Source organism: Ochotona curzoniae, unplaced genomic scaffold (assembly GCF_017591425.1).
Source record: "Ochotona curzoniae isolate NIBS_2020 unplaced genomic scaffold, NIBS_Ocur_1.0 contig_3643, whole genome shotgun sequence".
Classification (NCBI taxonomy): Eukaryota; Metazoa; Chordata; class Mammalia; order Lagomorpha; family Ochotonidae; genus Ochotona; species Ochotona curzoniae.
In genome coordinates, this window is record NW_024465933.1 from 5,885,350 (window position 1) to 5,904,438 (window position 19,089).

At 43.3% G+C, this 19,089-nt stretch overlaps 1 protein-coding gene across 1 annotated transcript in view; it reads right to left on the reverse strand.

Moving 5' to 3' along the window:
- Positions 1 to 19,089, reverse strand: part of DNER (delta/notch like EGF repeat containing) — a 287,788-nt gene that overhangs the window by 109,133 nt on the left and 159,566 nt on the right. Inside the window, exon 6 of the mRNA XM_040982795.1 lies at positions 4,550 to 4,703. Coding sequence (XP_040838729.1) covers positions 4,550 to 4,703 — 154 coding nt within the window. The remainder of the gene's footprint in view (positions 1 to 4,549; positions 4,704 to 19,089) is intronic.

The window sequence follows — 19,089 nt, forward strand, 5'->3', positions numbered from 1 at the left end:
ACCTAGAGGAGACCAAGGTCATGGCTGACCACCAACGACCTGTGTAAGTCCTGCTCCCAATCAACAACTCGCTTATGTGTTCCCCTGCAGTATTTGATGCTGCTAACCACCTTCTTAATGCTAAAAGTAAAATGTCAATTATACCTGATAAGATTTCCCCAAATAGAAATTTCATTTGTTATAATCTACAATCCACTTTATATCACACAAACATGTATGTGATCCTTATCAATGTTTTTACTAGTTAAAAGCCATCTCCTGTTTTTAAGAAATTACATGTGAAAACTAAAGAGGAGAATTTGTTAGTTAACTCACAACCCAACCTCTTAGATTTATATAATCTCTACCCATGAGTCAAAAAAAAAAAACCATGATTTTTACTACTGGCCCTTGACAGAGAGACTAAAACATCCGAAATATTAACACACTTGAAAGAAAGCTGCAGATATTCTCCCGAACGTCATGTTTTCATTCAGTAAGAACTGTTCCCCCTCGAGCCAGAAGCACCCATGCAGGCTGTGAGAGGAGCTTCAGCTCTCCTGTGACAATACCGTGGTTTCCATTCATCCATCCCTCAAACAAAGTAACACGCCTCTCAGACCTATCAAACATAGTCTTGTACACAGTGGGATAAATTTGCAAAAAGAAGATACTTCGCATTGTTTGAGGAGTCCTGTGTATATACCTCCGTTGCTCCAAAGGCCCATTAACTAATGTTAATTAACATAAGCAGTTCTGCAAAGGAAATGCAGCTTTTCTTTAGGAAAAAAAAAATCTTTTTTTTTTCTTTTTTGAGCAATCAGCTCTCATTTGTAAGAAGGGAAGAGAATGTAGGGAAAGGAGGTTGCTGGGAGCCCAGGAGACCCCAGCAGGAACATGATGGCTGTGGGATTCCATCTGATGGGAAGCCTATTGGGGTTAAAAAGGAAAGATGGCAGGAGAATGAGATTCAAGCAGAGCAGCAAAGCTCTGAACTGCCTTCTGTGACTGGCTGCTCTGAGCTCTCTTCAATAAGAAGAACTTTCACAAGGAGGGTTTTTTGTTGCTGTTGTTTTAATCTACAGGTGGACAACTCCAAGAACATTATACTGCTTCTGAGAAGAGCTTCAGAAAATAAGGTGCAAATATGTCAGTGGGATTTTAGGTTGTTTTTGAAACTTGTGCAAGGCACCTGGAGCTAAAATAAAACCTCCTGCCATTTCATGAACATTGGAGGATTTCTGATTTTCTAAGACTTGGAAAATGACACACCTACTGCTAAAGAATATCAACACAGTACATTTCTATGTTTTACAAGCATCATGGTAAAAAAAGATAGTTTTGCTGTCTTAACAGGAGAAACACAAGGTAAGCATTTGGTAAGCCTAGATCCATTTTTCATCTCTAGGTTTCCAGCTCAATTCTGATGAACTGACCAGCCATCACCAAACTGCCCCTGAGCCTAATCACCAACACTGACATACTTGTGGTGGGCCCCTTTGCTCCTGATGCCTGCTCAGAGTCAGAGGTTGTACCTCTACCACTTGATGCTGTGATTAGTAGGCCCAAGACGAATCCCACATGCCCATGTGCGCACCTGGCCACCACGTGCTGGTTACATGGAAGTGGCTAAAGCATCGTCCTTGGTGGAGATAAAACTTTTTCTCTACTACGGAACAAAAATACCCATCTATGCTTCTGAATATTTCAGACACGGTATAAGCACAGATGCTGCAGTGCAGGTCAGAAAAACAGTTCAAATAGACAAGGTTATGGTTATCAGATTTAACTTACAGTTGTGCCACTAGCTTCCCTGGTGTCCAATAAGTGTATAGAAAGAGGGTATGTGCGGATGAGATGAGAACTTGTCACAAATATTAGGATCAATCCAGTTTTATGTCCACGAGAGACTTCAAAACAAAACAGAAATCCCTTTGGTGGACAGAACTGGATAAAATATCAGCCTGGAATTATTTTATCCCTAATGGTGAAAGCTTCCACACACTGGCTCTGATTGAGACTACTCATGGAACTTTTGTTTCTGTGTAACTTATGAAAAAGAAACTTCGAAAAATCCTAAAGATTCAGAAAGACGGTAATGGTTTCAAACACAAGCCCCATTAATATTGCTTCAGTAATTCATCAACACACTGACTGAGCAGGCACAATTTGTCAGACACTGCGGGATGCAATGATGAAAACAAAACAAAACAAAAACCCTCTGTTCCTGCTTTTGTGGGGTTGACCTCTAGCAGAGAAGAAAGTGCTCAGAGCACCATGCACATAAACGCATGCTAAAAACAGACAGGGCCGGGAAGGCAGGAACACAGCACCACAAAGGAGACAAGTGGAGACCAGAGCATCAGCCAAGATTTCCAAGGAAACAGCGCTGAGAGTTAGGGAGGAGGCAGGTAGGTACAGGGGAGGGCTCTCCAGGAAGGGGAGGGCTACCAAGGAAGAGAGGCTGGACCCCCTGGAAGAAAGCAGCTCTGGCATTCAGAGAGGGTAATGGTCAAGTGACTGCAACCTAGAGCAAGCAAGACATGCGGTAAAAAGGGACAGCAAAGGAAAAGGCATAAAGTGCATCCCAAAGGAACATGAGGCTAAAGACTTCTTCACTTTGTCCAAACAGAAGGCGAAGGATTTTTTTTTTTAAGATTTATTTATTATTGGAAAGTCAGATATACAGAAAGGAGCAGAGAGAGAGAACAAGATAATTCACCCTCTGATTTGTTTCCCAACTGGCCGCAATGGCCGGAGCTGTGCTGATCCAAAGCCAGGAGCCTCTTAGGGTCCCCCATCCAGGCACAGAGTCCCATGGTTCGGGCCATCCCTGACTGCTTTCCTAGGCCTCAAGCAGGGAGCTGGATGGGAAGTGGGGCTGCCGGGATTAGAGTGGGGGCCCATATGGGATTCCAGCAGCACGTGCAAGGCAGACTTTAGCCAACAGGCTACCACAGCAGGCCATGTGAGAAGGATGTTAAAGAAAGCAACTACATCTGATTTTCACTGGAAAGGATCACCTACAGCCTGTGCAGAAGAAGGGGTATAAACACGTGGACAAGAACAAGGCCTAGCCTCAATTTGGCACAAGAGTAGGCAGAGAAACAGTAGGGGTTCACTCAACAGCACAGGCAAAGGACAGAGGCAGCTGGCCAGGAGGTGCCATGGGGTGCAGAGAATGTGGCCAGCCTCATGGTCTTGAGTGACACACTGAAAGATACCAAGATGAAGGAAGAATATGGAAGGTGGGAGTGACTTGGGAAGCCCTGGCTTGCGGTGGTGGATACAACACCAGAAAACAACCTGTGTGTGGTTGAGTGCATGAATGATTCAGCTTGCGAGTGACCTGAGGCAGAAAATGAAGATGCCAAGTAGGCAACGGTCACATGAGTAGGTCTGGAGTGGAACCTGAGCAGAACCACAAACATAGGAGATACATCAGGAAAGCGTGCAAATGAGTGAGCCGACTCCGTGTGTCTCTCCCAGGGAAGGCTGTGTGTGACCTCCTGGCAAATGCCTACTGGGTGCATTACAAAACAGCATGCACACTGCACTTACTGTTAAGAACACATACAAGAAACCTAAGCGCACAGTCTGCAAGAGGAGTACACACTCAGACGGCACACAGTGAGCTGGGGCGAATGTGCCAAACTCTTGAGCTGCTCCTGTGTTTGACTAGGTTTGGGTGAGGACAGATGAGTGACAATCAGTGTACGTACGCCCATCTGCATTGTTGGCTCTCGTTTCTCACAATGAGCCCTTCATCACCACCAGGCCCCAATTCATCCCAACTTTCTCGGCATCCTCAATCCTACCTCACACCCTGACTCCCCATCCAGGTTAGCTGACAAAGAGGAAAGAGGATGCCTATTCTGTACATTAAGTAAGTAAACAGAAAAGGAGCTTGGTGTTCACGTTTAAACTGCAGTCTAATCACTGGAAAATACCCTTCCTGCTCCTGAACGGTTTGAGAATACACGGGCTGAGCAGTAATTCCAGCTGGATGATGGCCAAGCAAGTGTGGGACCCACTGACCACGCTGTCTCCTTTCACCCACTCCAAGTGCACCAGGAAGTACAATGACATCCAACAACCCCCCATGCTGAGGAAGGAATGCCAAACAACTGCCCCACCGAGGAGAGAGCTAGACCAGGAACTTGAGCTAGCTGAGCTTACACCAGCCAAAGGAAAATGAGTGGAAGGATCAGTGGCTCTCATATAACAGCTTGCGGTTTATCCCACATTTCCTACAAGTTACTTAACTTCATCATTCAGCACCTTACCAACCCATGTGTGGAAAAAAAAACTGAGCAATTGGTTTTGAAATACCGAGGCCTCTCCTTGACCGAGGATATGATTTTCCTAGAACAAAGCAGGTAAAGGGTGAAACGGAAGCATTGTAACATCAGAAATCAGGACAGAACATGTTTATCCCCATGTGAGCTTACTTCTCCTGTTCTCTGATCTAAGTCACCTTGTCCAGCAGCTGAACAATGTGCTAACAGTCGTTAATTAGCGTGCATTCTGCAGAGACAGCATGATAACTGCTCAAGGATGTAAACCATACCAGCAAGGCAGGTGCAGGTGAAACTGCTCCCCTTGTGCTTCTCGTTTGCATCAACGCAACTCCCATTGTTCTGGCAAGGTTTCCTCTGGCAAGCGTCAAATTCTTCACAGAAAGTGCCCACATACTGGTCCTCACAGGTACAGGAAAACGTTGCCTAAGATAATAAAGAAACACAGTGTAAGCCATCTGGGTTCCTTAAAAACGTGTGTGCTTACAGTGACAAGTCACCACCGGGGCCGATAACAACACTAACAGTCATTTGTCCTATCAGCTAAATCGTGATGAGGTTAAGATCTCAGATTTCTGGGAAACAGCATGTGTTTCTTTATCATTTAATTTCAAGCATGTATTTTTAAATTCACAGTCTTACTTAATCCAAACATTTTAATCAGCCTGAAATAGAAAGAACAACTTATTTTAGCCTAAACGTGAAGTTTCATTGTCCTGGAATGAAAATAGCAAATTTTGTTAGGCAGATAAATTATACTACAACCATTAAACTAAATGTTGCTCTAACCAAATAAAACCAATCAGCATCAACTGTGCACATACAGAAATGTCACCAAATGTCGTGCTTGGACTGTGCTTCCAGGGCAGACCGAATTCACTAAATGGCTCTGTAAACAGCCTCGTGCAGACTCCCCGAGGAAAGGGAAAATAAAAACAGTACTATCCAAGCCTCCATGAAAGACCACAAGTCTGGCTTCAATGCCCACCTCAAGCAATGTAGATCACTATAGGACATTTTCAAGAAACAGAAAGGAGGGGAGATGGAAGAAAGTGGGTTAGTGTATCTTACTCCTTAAAAACAAACAAAATGGCCCAGCAAGATAGCCTAGCGGCTAAAGTCCTCGCCTTGCACACGCCCGGGATCCCATATGGGCGCCAGTTCTAATCCTGGCTGCCCCGCTTCCAATCCAGCTCCCTGCCTGTAGCCTGGGAAAGCAGTCGAGGATGGCCCGAAGCTTTGAGACCCTGCAGGGGAGACCCAGAGGAGGCTCCTGGCTGCTGGTTTCAGATTGGCTCAGCTCCAGCTGTTGCAGCCACTTGGGGAGTAAATCAATGGACAGAAGATCCTCCCCTCTTTCTCTCCTCTTCTTTGTATATCTGACTTTCCAATAAAAATAAAAATAAAAAACACAAAACTAAGCAAAACAGACAAAAGCATCTCTCCAAGCTGTCTTCCCAAACCCCACACGTCACTGCTCTCCCAAGCCAGTGACAGGGAGCTGGATCAGAAGCGGAGCAGCTGGGCTTGGGCTTGTGGCCAGCACTGCAGCCGATGACTTGGCCTTCCAAAGTTCTGCCCAGAGTCACCAGGCCCTCGCCCAACCCACCTATGCTCTGATCCCACTCCTGCTCCTCTTCTGAGGTCCTTCCCTTCCCCTCGAGGGCACCACCACAGCAGCTCCCACACTGAGAGAGACAGTTGCTTCACGTCCACTCTTTCAAAGTTCCGCCCCAGCCACCAGTCCTTTGTCCATCCCACCTCTCCTTGGATCCACTCCTGATCCTCATCTTAAAGAGACTCCACCTCTCCTCCAAGTATTCTCCATCCAGGTTCCCACCCAGATTCTCTTCAGCACAACCCTGTGTCTGACCTCCTCCCAAAAAAGGAAATTTGCATCCAGTCTTGGCTATAACATGTAATTACTTCTGTCCAGTCTTACAGTTCTGGTGCATTTACTAACCAGCTTACTAATGCATATTTTTGATTTCCATGTAGCAATTGATACTCAGATATTTCCTTCATCCTATTCTTATAACACTTATCTTACATTTTAGGGATTATTCTAGAATGCCAGGTTATTGGTACAGCTGTCCTACTGAGCATTCAGTACAGATCTGAGTTTTTAGCTGATTTTCAGCTTTTCTAGGTAACACAAAACCAAAAAGGGAAAAACCAGTATTATCAATTTTAAATAATAATGTCACCACCTCAAATACAGCTCCCAATGTATTACTGGTGGTTCTCTCAGATTAAGTTCGGCCTCCAAATGTTGTTTATAGAATTTATCACTAACTAGAATATGGAACAATTAGGGGGTTTAATCAAGTGCCATTTTAGCTTTCACAAAAATTACCTAATGCTTTCATGTATGAACAACTGACTGCTCATCACATGAATTGAATGTGTAGGTTTCCAAGAACTGATTCAGTCTTACATTTTTGGAAGAAATTGTCACTTAGGTCATTACACAAAATGGTTTTACTGTAGTTGGATTCTATTTGTACCAATGCTTCTAGAACCTCTCATCTAACAGATGCCCTCTCTTCCCAACAGACTCTTTCCTAAGATCCTTGCACCAAGATCCTATTGGTTTTCTTTTAGATTTATTCATTTTCATTGGAAAGCCAGATCAGGTTTACAGGGAAAAAGAGAGACAGAGAGAAAGTACTTCCATCCATTGGTTCACTCCAGCTGCAGTGGCTGGAGCTGAGCTGTTTGAAGCCATGAGTTTCTTCTGGGTCTCCCATAAGCATGCAGGTTCTCAAGGCTTTGGCCCATCCTCTACTGCTTTCCCAGGCCACAAGCAGGGAAATGGATCTGCAGGGGAGCAGCCAGGACATGAACCAGAGCCCATATGAGATCCCAACCCTTGCAAAGTGAACAGCCTTCATGCCTGGCCCCAAGATTCCACCTCACCTCTTAAGAATAAGCACCAGGTAACAAGTGACTGAAGGAGGGAATGAGGAAGGCTGCGGCCTCAAGGGTCCAGCCAAGGAGTCGGACAATGGCACGAGACACTGAACTTGCCCAGACTGCCAGCTTTGGTGTAGCGTTTCTTTTGTTAACAAAATAATGTTAAGGACAAAGGGAAGTGCTTGTGATCTTCATGACGACATTGCCCTTAGCTTGCATTCTTCAACAACATCTTTGATCTTAACCATGTGAGAAGCCAGTCTTTTTTCTGAATGCTTACATCACCTCCTCATCTCCAGTCCAACTAGAGTGACTATACTTTCCATCCTGTATTTCTACCATTCTCCAAGTTCCTTGTGACTGCTGGCAATCCTCTCTGCATTCCAGCATTAGGTTAGCCAATGAACCGCTCTTTCATGATGCATTGAGTTTGTTCCTCTTGTGTGGGTTCAGTTGTGAGAAAGATACTCTTTTACTTGGGCAAAGCCTTTTTCTAGAACAATCTTCTAAGGAAAATCTTGTTCTAGCTTAAATGTACAACAGAGCACGCATTTGGTATCTGCAGACACTGTGCGGGGAGACCTTTGTGCACCAATGTTTTGTGACTGCCTTTGAAATGGAAATGCGGAGTCCATCCAGTGCATACACTTCTAAGTGAGCCACCAGGTTGTCACGATAAATTACCATGTCACTGGTATTAGCAGCTTACCTCTAAAATTTACTTGGTTTAGATCCAGACATTCCATAACACAGATAAATTTCCTTAGCTATTTGAGGAATATAATTTGCATAAAATTCATTTAGTGAATTCCAGGGAACATATGTTGCTTCTGACAATAAATTATCAAAATCTCCAAATCAAATACCTTTGAGTTAACTGTAGATTAATTTAAAGCCAAAACAGAAACTACATATTCTATGTTGCTTTACTGCAAGCAACGGTGTTGAAAGAAATTAAGAAATGTTACAACAATGGCTTTGGGCAAAGCAGGACACTGAGCTGATTTATTTCAAGCTTTGATGAATGAGAAGAGGCATAAACAAATGTTTACATTTTGGGGACCATTCAGTGTTTGTTAAAACGTGTGTATTTCTACGATGTCATTCAAAAACTCAGATTTCTTCCTAGCTCTGATTCCTTTAGTTTCCCAAAATACCTCTTAAAAGGTGTTTTGATAGTTTTAACTCTGCTGATTTAAAAGAGATCATGAATGCTTATTACAGAAAACTGTATTTGATGATTTAAAAAAAAAAAAATAAGCTGGCCACTGAAAGCTGTAAAGCATTACAGGAACTTTAGGAAATGCGATCTATTGCTGAAGAGTTAATCAATCTAGTTTAAGTGATGTCATAAGCATAAGAAAAAATGGATTCATTTAAAACTAGTAGCTATTACCTGTGGTGCTGGCATCCCAAATTGATACCAGTTTATAACTAAGCTGCTCCACTTCTGATTCAGCTCTCTGCTTATGAACCTGGGAAAGCAGCAGGAGATGGTCCAAATGCTTGTGTCCTTGTACCCACGTGCAAGACTCAGATGAAGCTCCAGGTTGCTGACTGGCATGGCCCACCAGGCTTGCTGGTATGACCATTTGAAGAAAGCCATGAGAATAAAAGACTTTCTCTCTGCCTCTGCTTCTCTTTGTGTAACTCTGCCTTTCAAATAAATAAATAACCCAGCTTCCTGCTAGTGGCCTGGGAAAAGCAACAGAAGTCAGCCCAAGAGATTGGGTTCTTGCTCAGTGGAAAACCCAGATGAGCTTCTGGCTCCTGGCTTCCACCTGGCCCAGTCATACCGATTGCAGCTATCTGGAAAGTAAACCAGTAAATGAAAGACTTCTCTGTCTCTCCCTCTCTCTATATATAACTCCAAATTCAAATAAACAAATAAATCTTTTAAAACATTACTTTGAAAGGCCTCAAATAAATGGCCTAACAATGCATCTCAAGGACTAGGAGCAAGAACAATCCAAACCTAAAATTAATAGGAGGAAAGAAATCATAAAAACTAGATAATTAAAACAAAATTGAAATGTAAAAGCAATCAGATAACAGATCAGCTAAATATTTGTTTTTTTAAAAAAAAATGAATAAATTGATAAACCATTGGGCCAACTACTCAAACGGGTAAGAATGTCCAAATCAATAAAATCAGAAATAAAAAGGAGATGTTACACCTGATGTCACAGAGACAAAAGGAACTATCAGCAAGTATTACAAATAGCTGTATGCCAACAACTTGGAAAATCCAAAACTAGATAAATTTCTGGACACACACAATCTACCAAAACTGATACACAAAGCAAGACATAGAAAACTTAGTATACCAATAACTAAGACGGAGATTGAATCAGTAATAAACACCCAACAAGAAAAGTCCAGGACAAGATGACTTGTGACCTGGGAAAGCAGCTGAGGACAGCCCAAACCCTATACCCACATGGGAGACCCAGAAGAGGTTCCTGGCTCATGGCTTATGACTGGCTTAGCTTTAGCAATTGAGGTTACTTGGGGAGTGAACCAGCGGATGGAAGATATTTCTGTCTCTCTTTTCTGTAAATCTGACTTTCCAATCAAAATAAGTAAATCTGAAAAAAAAATCATTAGCATTTCTATACACAGATAATACCAAGGTAGAGAAAAAACTTTTTTTTAAAGATTTATTTTTATTATTATTTTTTTATTGGAAAGGCGGATATACAGAGAGGAGAGACAGAGAGGAAGATCTTCCATCCAATGGTTCACTCCCCAAGTGAGCGCAACGGCCGATGCTATGCCAATCCGAAGCCAGGAGCCTCTTCCAGGTCTCCCACGCGGGTGCAGGGTCCCAAAGCCTTGGGCTGTCCTCAACTGCTTTCCCGGGCCACAGGCAGGGAGCTGAAAGGGAAGCGGGGCAGCCAGGATAGAACCAGCGCCCATATGGGATCCCGGGCAAGGACCTTAACCACTGTGCCACCGTGCCGGGCCCGAGAAAAAACTTTTAAGGTCAGTCCCATTTACAACAGCTCCAAAAAATATTTAAATGCCTCAAGATAAATTTAACCATGGAGGATAAAGATCTCAACGGTGAAAATTACAAATACTAAGGTCAGAAATAGAAGACAACCAAAAATACTGGGAAAAAGTCCATATTCAGAGATAGCAAGAATTTTATACCATTAAGAAATGAACACTACTCAAAGCAACTTACAAATTCAGTTAATATTAATCAAAATACCAACCCCATTCTTCTTAGATCCCGAAAAAAGATATTAAAATTCTCACAGAAACAAAAGAGCTCTCTAATTGCTAAAGCAATCTGAAAGCATAAAAGCACAGACCAGGGCACAACAATATCAGATTCCAAAACATGCTGCCAGCCAGGTATACTCAAAACAGCCTGGTACTGGCATAAAAACAGACATGTGAACCAATGAAACAGAACTGAAATTCTAGAGATTAATTCACATACACGCAGCCCCCTAATTTTAGACAAACTAAAATCACTCCAGCAGAAACAAACAAACAAAAAGGTGTTGGATAAATTGGATCTCCTCATGCAGAAGTATGAAACACGACCCCTCCCTACTTTACACCCTATACAAAAATCAGTCCACAATGGACCAAGTATCTAACACAGGAAACCATCATTTTACCAAGGAAACATGGGAGAAGCACAGCAAGCCATTGTCACAGCCGAAGACTTCTTGGATAAGACCCCAGAAGCACAGGCAGCAAAACTCAAACTGGACAAACGACATCACATCAAACTAAGAAGCTCTGCACCACAATGAAACACTCAGCGAAATGGAGAAGAGACCAACAGAATGAGAAAAAATATTTGCAAACTCAGTACTTGATTTAAAAAGCAAAATCAGTATCCAGAATATTAACAGAGCTCCAAGAAGTCAGAAACAAAAAAGAAATAATATTTTAAGAAACAGGCAATTGATGAAATAATAAAATACAAATGGCCAACAGATACGATACTCAGGCTTACCAGACAACAGGGAACTGCAAGTAAAAACCATAAAGAGGTTTTACTGCACTCCAGTTAGAACGGCTATCATACCAAAACAAAAATATAATACTGGCAATGATGTGGCAAAACAATCACCTTAATGCAGTGCTGGAGGAAGCATCAACTAAGCCATTATGGAAGACAGCCTGAAGATTTCTAGAAATCTGAAAACAATCCCATATAAATCTGTTACAGCACTCCAGGGAATTTACACAAAACCAGCATATGAAAGAGTTATCCCTATCCCAGTGTTTATAGCAGCTCAATTTGCAATAGCTACAACAAGGAATAATCCCAGATCCCCAACAACTGATGACCGAATGAAGTGTAAGCGGGAAGGGGGGTAACACACAAAGTGCCATTATGCTCTTAAGTCTGTGCGTGTAGATACATGAAATTTGCTCACGTACATAAATAAAAAATATAAAAAGAAAAACATGGTGTTTATATATACGTGTGTGTGTATATATATACATGTTAGAATATATATTATAGAATATTGATCAGCCATGAAAAAGAATGAAATCCTGTCTTTTGCAACAAGATAAATGCAACTGAAGACAATCATGCTTGATGAAATAAGACAGAACCAAAATGACAAATATCTTGTTGTCTGATTTATGGGAACTAATCTACAGAATAAGAAAAAAAAAGAACCTGAGTGTATAAGAATGAAATTGACATCTTAGGATTTGATTATTAGTTTCAGCTCTTGGCTGTATTCCTGGAAAACAGCTTGTCCTTCTGCTTCTACTTTTTATTTGCTGAATGGTATAATTGGTGGAACATTAAGTCTATGGTTATAAATTTGAACTATGCTACCACTAAAATCAGAGGAAAAGAAAAAGAGGAAGGAGAGACGGAACAAGGGAAATGTTCTTATATTCTTAGAACTGTATCTGTGAAATACACGAAAACTGTTCTTATATCAATAAAAGCATATTTAAAACTTTCTGGATTAGCACATCACGTGTGTGTATTTTGTAGAGTGTATTGTGTCTTCACCAGTCTATCTGGGAAGAGCCATATCCTCACAGAAGTAGAACTCATGTTTCCTCTGTAGCCAGGCTTCTTCTTTGCGCCTGAATCCAGCCCAGTCATCATAAAGCTAAGTCCCAGGCCACATTCTCGTGTTCTCTTGGCAGAAATGCTTCTTCTGCTGAGTTTCTATTCACTCAGCATTCTCAACTGAGTGTTTTCTGGCTTTCCAAGGATTAGCTCTATCAAGCCTACCGTGCCACTGACGATGAAGATGTCTTGAGGACATTTATGTTTTCATGACGTGTGCCCAAAAAGTCCCTTATGTAAGTGTCACTGATTTAGCTCATCCTGAGACTTGACATTCTGTCCTCACAGACAAATTTCATGACCCATCTCTTTCATTTTTGATCTGGCTGCAGTAAGCCCCAAGTCTACTTAAAGTTTGGCTTCAATAACTTGATAACAGTTCCCCTTTCCTTCTTGAATGTGGCCTCCTAATTCATCGATTCAATGAGTCTGATTCATGTTGGGGTACTTTTCTATTTTTGCACGTTATGAAAAAGAGAACCAAATAGATCCATCAGTAAGTTTAAAGCCTCCTCACTTGGTGTGCAAGACTCAAAGATCTAGTCTATTGTTTCCTATCTGGTGTCACACTCTGTCATTTTCACCTTTCAGTCAATTCTAATTGTCAGAAAACATTATCTTCCCTAGAAATAAACTTCCCAAGGAGCTGTGTTTTTTTTTTCCTTTGAAAATCACGACTTGGAGCGAGCATTGTGGTGCAGTGGGAATGAGCTGCCACTTGTGACAGCATCATGAGCACCAACTCAATTCCTGGCTATTCCACCTATGATCCAACTTCCTGCTAATGTTCCTTGGAAAGAAGCAGAAAGAAGCCTTGGTCATCCTTGTGGGAGACCAGAATGGGAGTTCCTGATGCCTGGCTCCCGCCTGGCTGTGCCTCGGCTGGTTGCAGGCATTCGTGGAATGAGCCAGCGGGCAGAAGATCTCTGTTTCTCTACCTCTGCACTGTTGCCTTAAAGTATACAGAACATATATTTATTTCCTTTTGATGCCCCAGTGATACTGGTTTGAACATGGAAACTGCAGCTAACTAGACATTGCATTCCATTGCTTCTAAAGCTTGCTTACATGGAATTAAATCATCAGTCTTCACTGATGGGTAGGATCAGATTCATTTTTGAATTGAGAAAGCAATCACAGAGTTATCAGACAAATTGTCTAAGGTGCCCCAGATGGTGGATAGAATGAGTGAAGGCTTCAATCCCTACACTTTCATTTCAGAGCCTCTATTCACAGTTGTACTTGTCTGCTCATCATGATGGTTTCAGACATGACAGACTGAGGTAGGAACACCATTCAGCCTTACTCCGATATAACCAGACTTCTGCTATGTGTAGGTGTTGGTGCCATGGCACAGTAGGCTAACATTCCATCTGCAGCACCAGGACCCCATGTAGGCATTATTTTGAGTCCTGCCTGCTCTACTTCTAATCCAGCTCGCTGTTTATGGAATGAAAAAGAGGTACAAGATGGCTCAAGTTCCTGGGCCCCTGAATCCACCAGTAGCTTCTGGTTACTGGTTTCATTTGGCTCTCTCTTTCTCCTCCCTTCCTTGACCCTGCACTGTTGACTTGTCTAAAAGTTCATAGAGTCCAATTTCCCATTAACTTGAGAATATGATCAAACATATCCAAATAAGGTATCAGAACATGCTGCTGATGACTGAAGGTATCGCTCGTTCAGAAGGTGTCTGATCATTCCTGAACAGACAGAAGCTTTGGGTGACTCTGCCAGTGCCGGAGGCCCTGGAGTTCTGTAGTGTTAGTAACACACAAGGAATGGATGTGGGTATTCATTGAGTTCAGCTAACTCTACAGCAGGCTGTTTAAAAGTAGACTTTCCAGGGTTGAGCATTTGGTCCAGCTATCAAGATGCCTACGTATCACACTGCAGTACCTGGGTCTAATACCCACCTCTGGCTTCTGACTCCAACTTCCATGCAAGCAGATCCTAGCAAGCAGCAAGTGATAGTTCATGAGGCTGGATTCCTTCTATCCACGTGGGAGACCTGGACTGACCTACAGGGTTGTTCTCCCTGCCCCCTGGCCATCTTGGGTATGAATGAGCTGGTGGGATGTCTGTCCTTCTCCCCCTCCTCCTCCTACTCTCTCTGTCTCTGTCTCTCTCTCTCTCTCCTTTCTGCCTCCCGAGGCAATGAGCAAACCTTTAAAGCAAAGCAAAGTACACTTGCAGAGGGGTTCTACACAAATATAGGGATATCATCCCCTGATTCCTTGGTTGTCTGTGAGCATTCTGAGTTTTGTTTCAATAGCATCATAGCCACTCGCACGGTCATCGACCACATGTACGTGCTTCAGGGAATAACAAGGATGGGGAGGGCTATCTTCAGCCAAAAAGTGACTAGCACGTCCCTGGAGCCTCTGAGATGGATTTAAGATGATTCAAGCCATCCCTTGTTTGCTGTCATAGGCCAGCTTGATCCCAAACATATGGGGCTTTCACAGTTAACTATCCAAACATCTGCAAGGTCAGAACTCCGGCTAATGAGTTGGTAATTGTGGAAACGAGGTGACACCAACATGGGACTTAGCCAAATGACTCCCCATGTTTTTACATACGTCTGAATTTTCCAAAATAGACACTGTCATTTTTAAGAGCCTGGCTGAGCACCAAGAAAGGAAAGATAAAACTGAAAGATAGAGTCCCACTTGAGCACCTCAGTCCAGCTCCTCCCAGAGGGATCTGCCATCCCACGTGCTGGGGGCAGCGCTGTGTGCACATTCTGAGCCCCACTCCAGGCATGGACTTCACATCCAAGTGCCCACAAAAGCCGTACTGGCCCTCGGGGATGGTCATGCTTTCTCCTGTGGACATCACGCAACACACAGACCACGTTCGTTAAATAATCCAGGCTGCTTTGGGAGGAGGCTCAGGCTCTGCTGGGTCAAGAGAAGTTTGGCCGCTTCTTGGCTTCCCCCATGTGCTGGGGTCGGCAGGAGGGGTCAGCCCAGACCTCAGCTGAAAGGTAACAAGTCAGAAGACCTCTCTAAACCAGTCCTCCTTCTGCTGGGAGCAGCATCAAGGAGTGCAGTCTGCTTTCTAACACTGGAAGGCTCTGGAATCTTTGTACTCTTACTCAGTGGAGGAGTTCCTGCAGCCGGTGTCGGGGAAGATGCGCCCAAGAGTGAGGGTCACAGCACTCCCTTCGGCCAAGTGTTTACTTTGACACTGCTCAAAGCAGACACCAGGGACAGAGGCAGTGAGTCCTCAGACAACAGAGCAGACTCCAGGCTCAACTGTCCCAAATGCAATAGTCGAATCAGTGGAGACCAAGGCCACAACAATGCTGTCCTGTCCACCCTGGCCAAGGCTCTGTGGGCACAGCTCCTGGGGAGTGGGAACCAGAACTGGTGGTCACAAAGTCTGAAATCACAGAGGCAACGGACACTAAAACCAAGTTAGGAAACAGCAACCTTCACGGCCATTTTCACTGAACTGTGCTGGGTGGGCCACGGCCAAGGGCGAGAAGTGTCCACACGCTCTTTGAGACACAAGGAACTCGGCCTTTTGCTGAAACCAGACCGAGTATTTTAAGAGGCAGAGGGATTACTTGGATGTAAAACGTAAGAGATGATCTGTGAATTCTATTTATAATGTGAAAATGCCTTGTCCTATAAATGCCTTTTCCTGAGCCCGGGGCCACACAAAAACCCTTGGACCCCAGCCACACAAACTGCTGCCCCATTTTGGGAACAAAGTACTCAAAGGCAAATTCACTACAAATTCCATTCTTTAAATTGTTGTCTACTGGCTGGTTCTTGTTGTTCTATTTTTCATTATGCACATTATATAAACAAGATCCTCGTATTGCTTTTTATTTTCCTATCAGCCTTAGTCATACAATTCGTCTTCCATTTAGGTTCATTCATTGCAGATGTAACTTCAAATACATAAATAAGTAATGTTAGAAATATGCTGGTGCATCTAGGCATCCAATTTAAACTTGACACTTAAGAACTCACAGAATTCATTCCTTGGGTTTTTAGATGTTAAATTTTAAATAGCAGTGTCCATAATGAAAGTCTTGCCCTTTCAAAGGACAATGAAGTTTCCTTTCTTACTCAGGAGAGAAAGATGTAAACATCTTTTAAGAATTCTTATAAACTTTTTCCTCCTGAAACTGGACGTGTGGACAGGCAGTTACAGAGATATTCAGATGCATTTCCTAGCAGTATCCTGAAAATTGATGGGTTCTGGGCCCCACGCAGTAGCCTAGTGGCTAAGGTCCTCACCTTGAACGCACCAGGAACCTAGTGGCTAAGGTCCTTGCCTTGGACACACCGGTGGCCCTGCTTCCCAACCAGCTCTCTGCTTGTGGCCTGGGAAAACAATCAAGGACAGCCCAAAGCATTAGGATCCTGCTCCCACGTGGGAGACCTAGAGGAAGTTTCTGGCTCCTGGCTTCAGATTGGCACAATACTGGCTATTGCGGTCACTTGGGTAGTGAATCATCAGACAGAAGATCTTCCTCTCTGTCTCTCCTCTCTGTATATCTGACTTTGCAATAAAAATAAATAAATCCTTAAAAAAAAAGAAATTGATGGGTTCTTAGTACTCTTAGAGTGGCCATAGTTAAGCATGAAATTTCCATGCAAACAACTTTGATCTTCAATTTGCAAACATCATACATTTATTTGTCAAGATGTCCAAATACATTTTAAAAAGTAGTTCTATTTTTTTAAAAGTCACTGAAACAATATTTTGTTGAATTTCCTTTAGAAAAATGCCCAATCCCACAAGTAAAGGACATCCCAGTCTACTTTCTTCTTTTAAAATTCCATTTATCCTTCTAGTTATTACCTTTGGTACAACAGAAAAAAATAATAAGAGAAAAGGTTTAGGAAAACAGAAATATTTATGTATAAATTATTAACGAGCAACACTTGAAGAACAGCGATCTTCCCACCAACATCTTCCTCAGGTTAGCTCAGAGGGTGCCAAATATGGCAAGCCAGTGTTGCTGAGTACGTACTACTCAGCCAGGGGACAAGGCAAATGATGGTACTGTTGTCTACCGAAGAAAGTGCCACCCGGTGCCAAGGCTGCAGGCCGGTAAGACTGCATCGCGTATTCTACTTTACCATTGAGGAAACAGCTCAGACAACTCCAGACACTCGTCCAGGGTCACCCAGCTAACCAGGGGCAGAGAATGCAGCTTCTGGTTTCACTGTAAAGACACTTGACAGTTTCAGAAACTAAAACAATCAAGTCACAGAGAGAAGCGTGAGGGTTCACACAACACTGTGACGAGAGGGATGCAACAGCCTCCGTGAACCCAGTGGGACGGGAAGGAGACAACCTCAGCAGCTCCCTCCGTTGCTGGGTCCAACAGCTCTGACTTTCAGTCGACCCCCAGCTCCAAGTCCTCTGTCATTTGCAGCCAGCACATGGGTTACTTTCCGATTCCTACTGTCTTACTGCATGCATCTGCTAGGGCAGCCCAGGAAAACCAGCACAGCCGGACACGACAGACGTGGTTCTCCTCATGACTGCCAAGGGCTGACGTCCGAGATCCCAAGTGACAGCAAGGTGACTTCCTCCAAGGCATCTCTCGGCTTGTTCCTCACCTGGACTTGCTTCTGCATGTACAGCATGATGTCTTTTCAGAAAGACATCAGTCATGGGTGATGGGCCCTCACTCCTTCAACCTCGCTCTCACCTGATGTGCCTCTTGAAAGCTCCTACTCAAACACAATCACAGGTATTCAGAGTTGGGTTCTCAAGCAATGAACTAGGGGGCTGGGGTGGGGACAAATCCAGCCCGTAATAGCCACCCAACCTTCCCCTTCTTCTCTCTCTCTCTTTCTCTCTGTATATTCCTCCCATTATTTTCACAGTAGCCTCTCCCACTGGCTGCTTTTGACTTTCTCTAAAATTGCCATACTCTCCCCACTATTCTAGAGAGCCCACACATAGCTGTGTGAAGAGCCCCTCTTCCGATGCTGTGCCAGGAGGTTTGTCTTTAACCAATCATGCTTTCCTCACTGCGGTTGCCTTCACGAACATTTTTCTTTGGTCTGAGCCAAACACAAAGGTTGCCTCCATGCACCACATCAATTTTTCCATTACTTATTTGGCGCACTGTTTAATTCACTGACTCTGTACTGTCATTATTGAAATAACACCAACAAAGGTGTAAAGGTCCCATCAGCTGTTGCTTTCATCATCTTGTTACTGAACAAGAGGCAGGTTATAGCTAATGAACGCATTTCACTAGCATAATTAGAATAGAATTGTTTTAATTATCTCCAGACCAAATGCAGCAAAATATCTAATGCAGGTGTGGCAAAAGAATTAGGTAAATCCACACAGAGAAGTGTGCTTGTGTTCCAAGTGATTTTATTAATATGTAATATTCATATGAAGTGCTTTTGTGTGATAATTTAATCCTCTAAATCTGAATAGTAAAACAAAAATTTGCCTAAAACTTCTGCCTAAAAACTTGCCTAAGTACAATAGCATTACACCTGTTACATCTTCCTTTCAAAAACATCTTGGTCCATGTGTCTTATTTTCATCATTACAACGCTTACAGTTTCTTCTCCAACTCATTTAGGACTTGTAAACCAGGAGACTGCATTGAGGCTCTTCCCTCAAAGGAAACCCATGCTTATTGTCCCACAGCCTCTTACAGGGATGAAAATGGCTATGTCACCAAGCTGTGTGGCCTTGCAAGTCTTCGGGCCAAGCCAGATCCATGCCACCGCTGGAAACAGCATGGCGCTCCCTTCCTCATTCAAACACAGCCTCCAGCACAGGCCAGGAGTGCAACTGCCACATACGACAGTCCTCGGTGTGGAGGCCGAG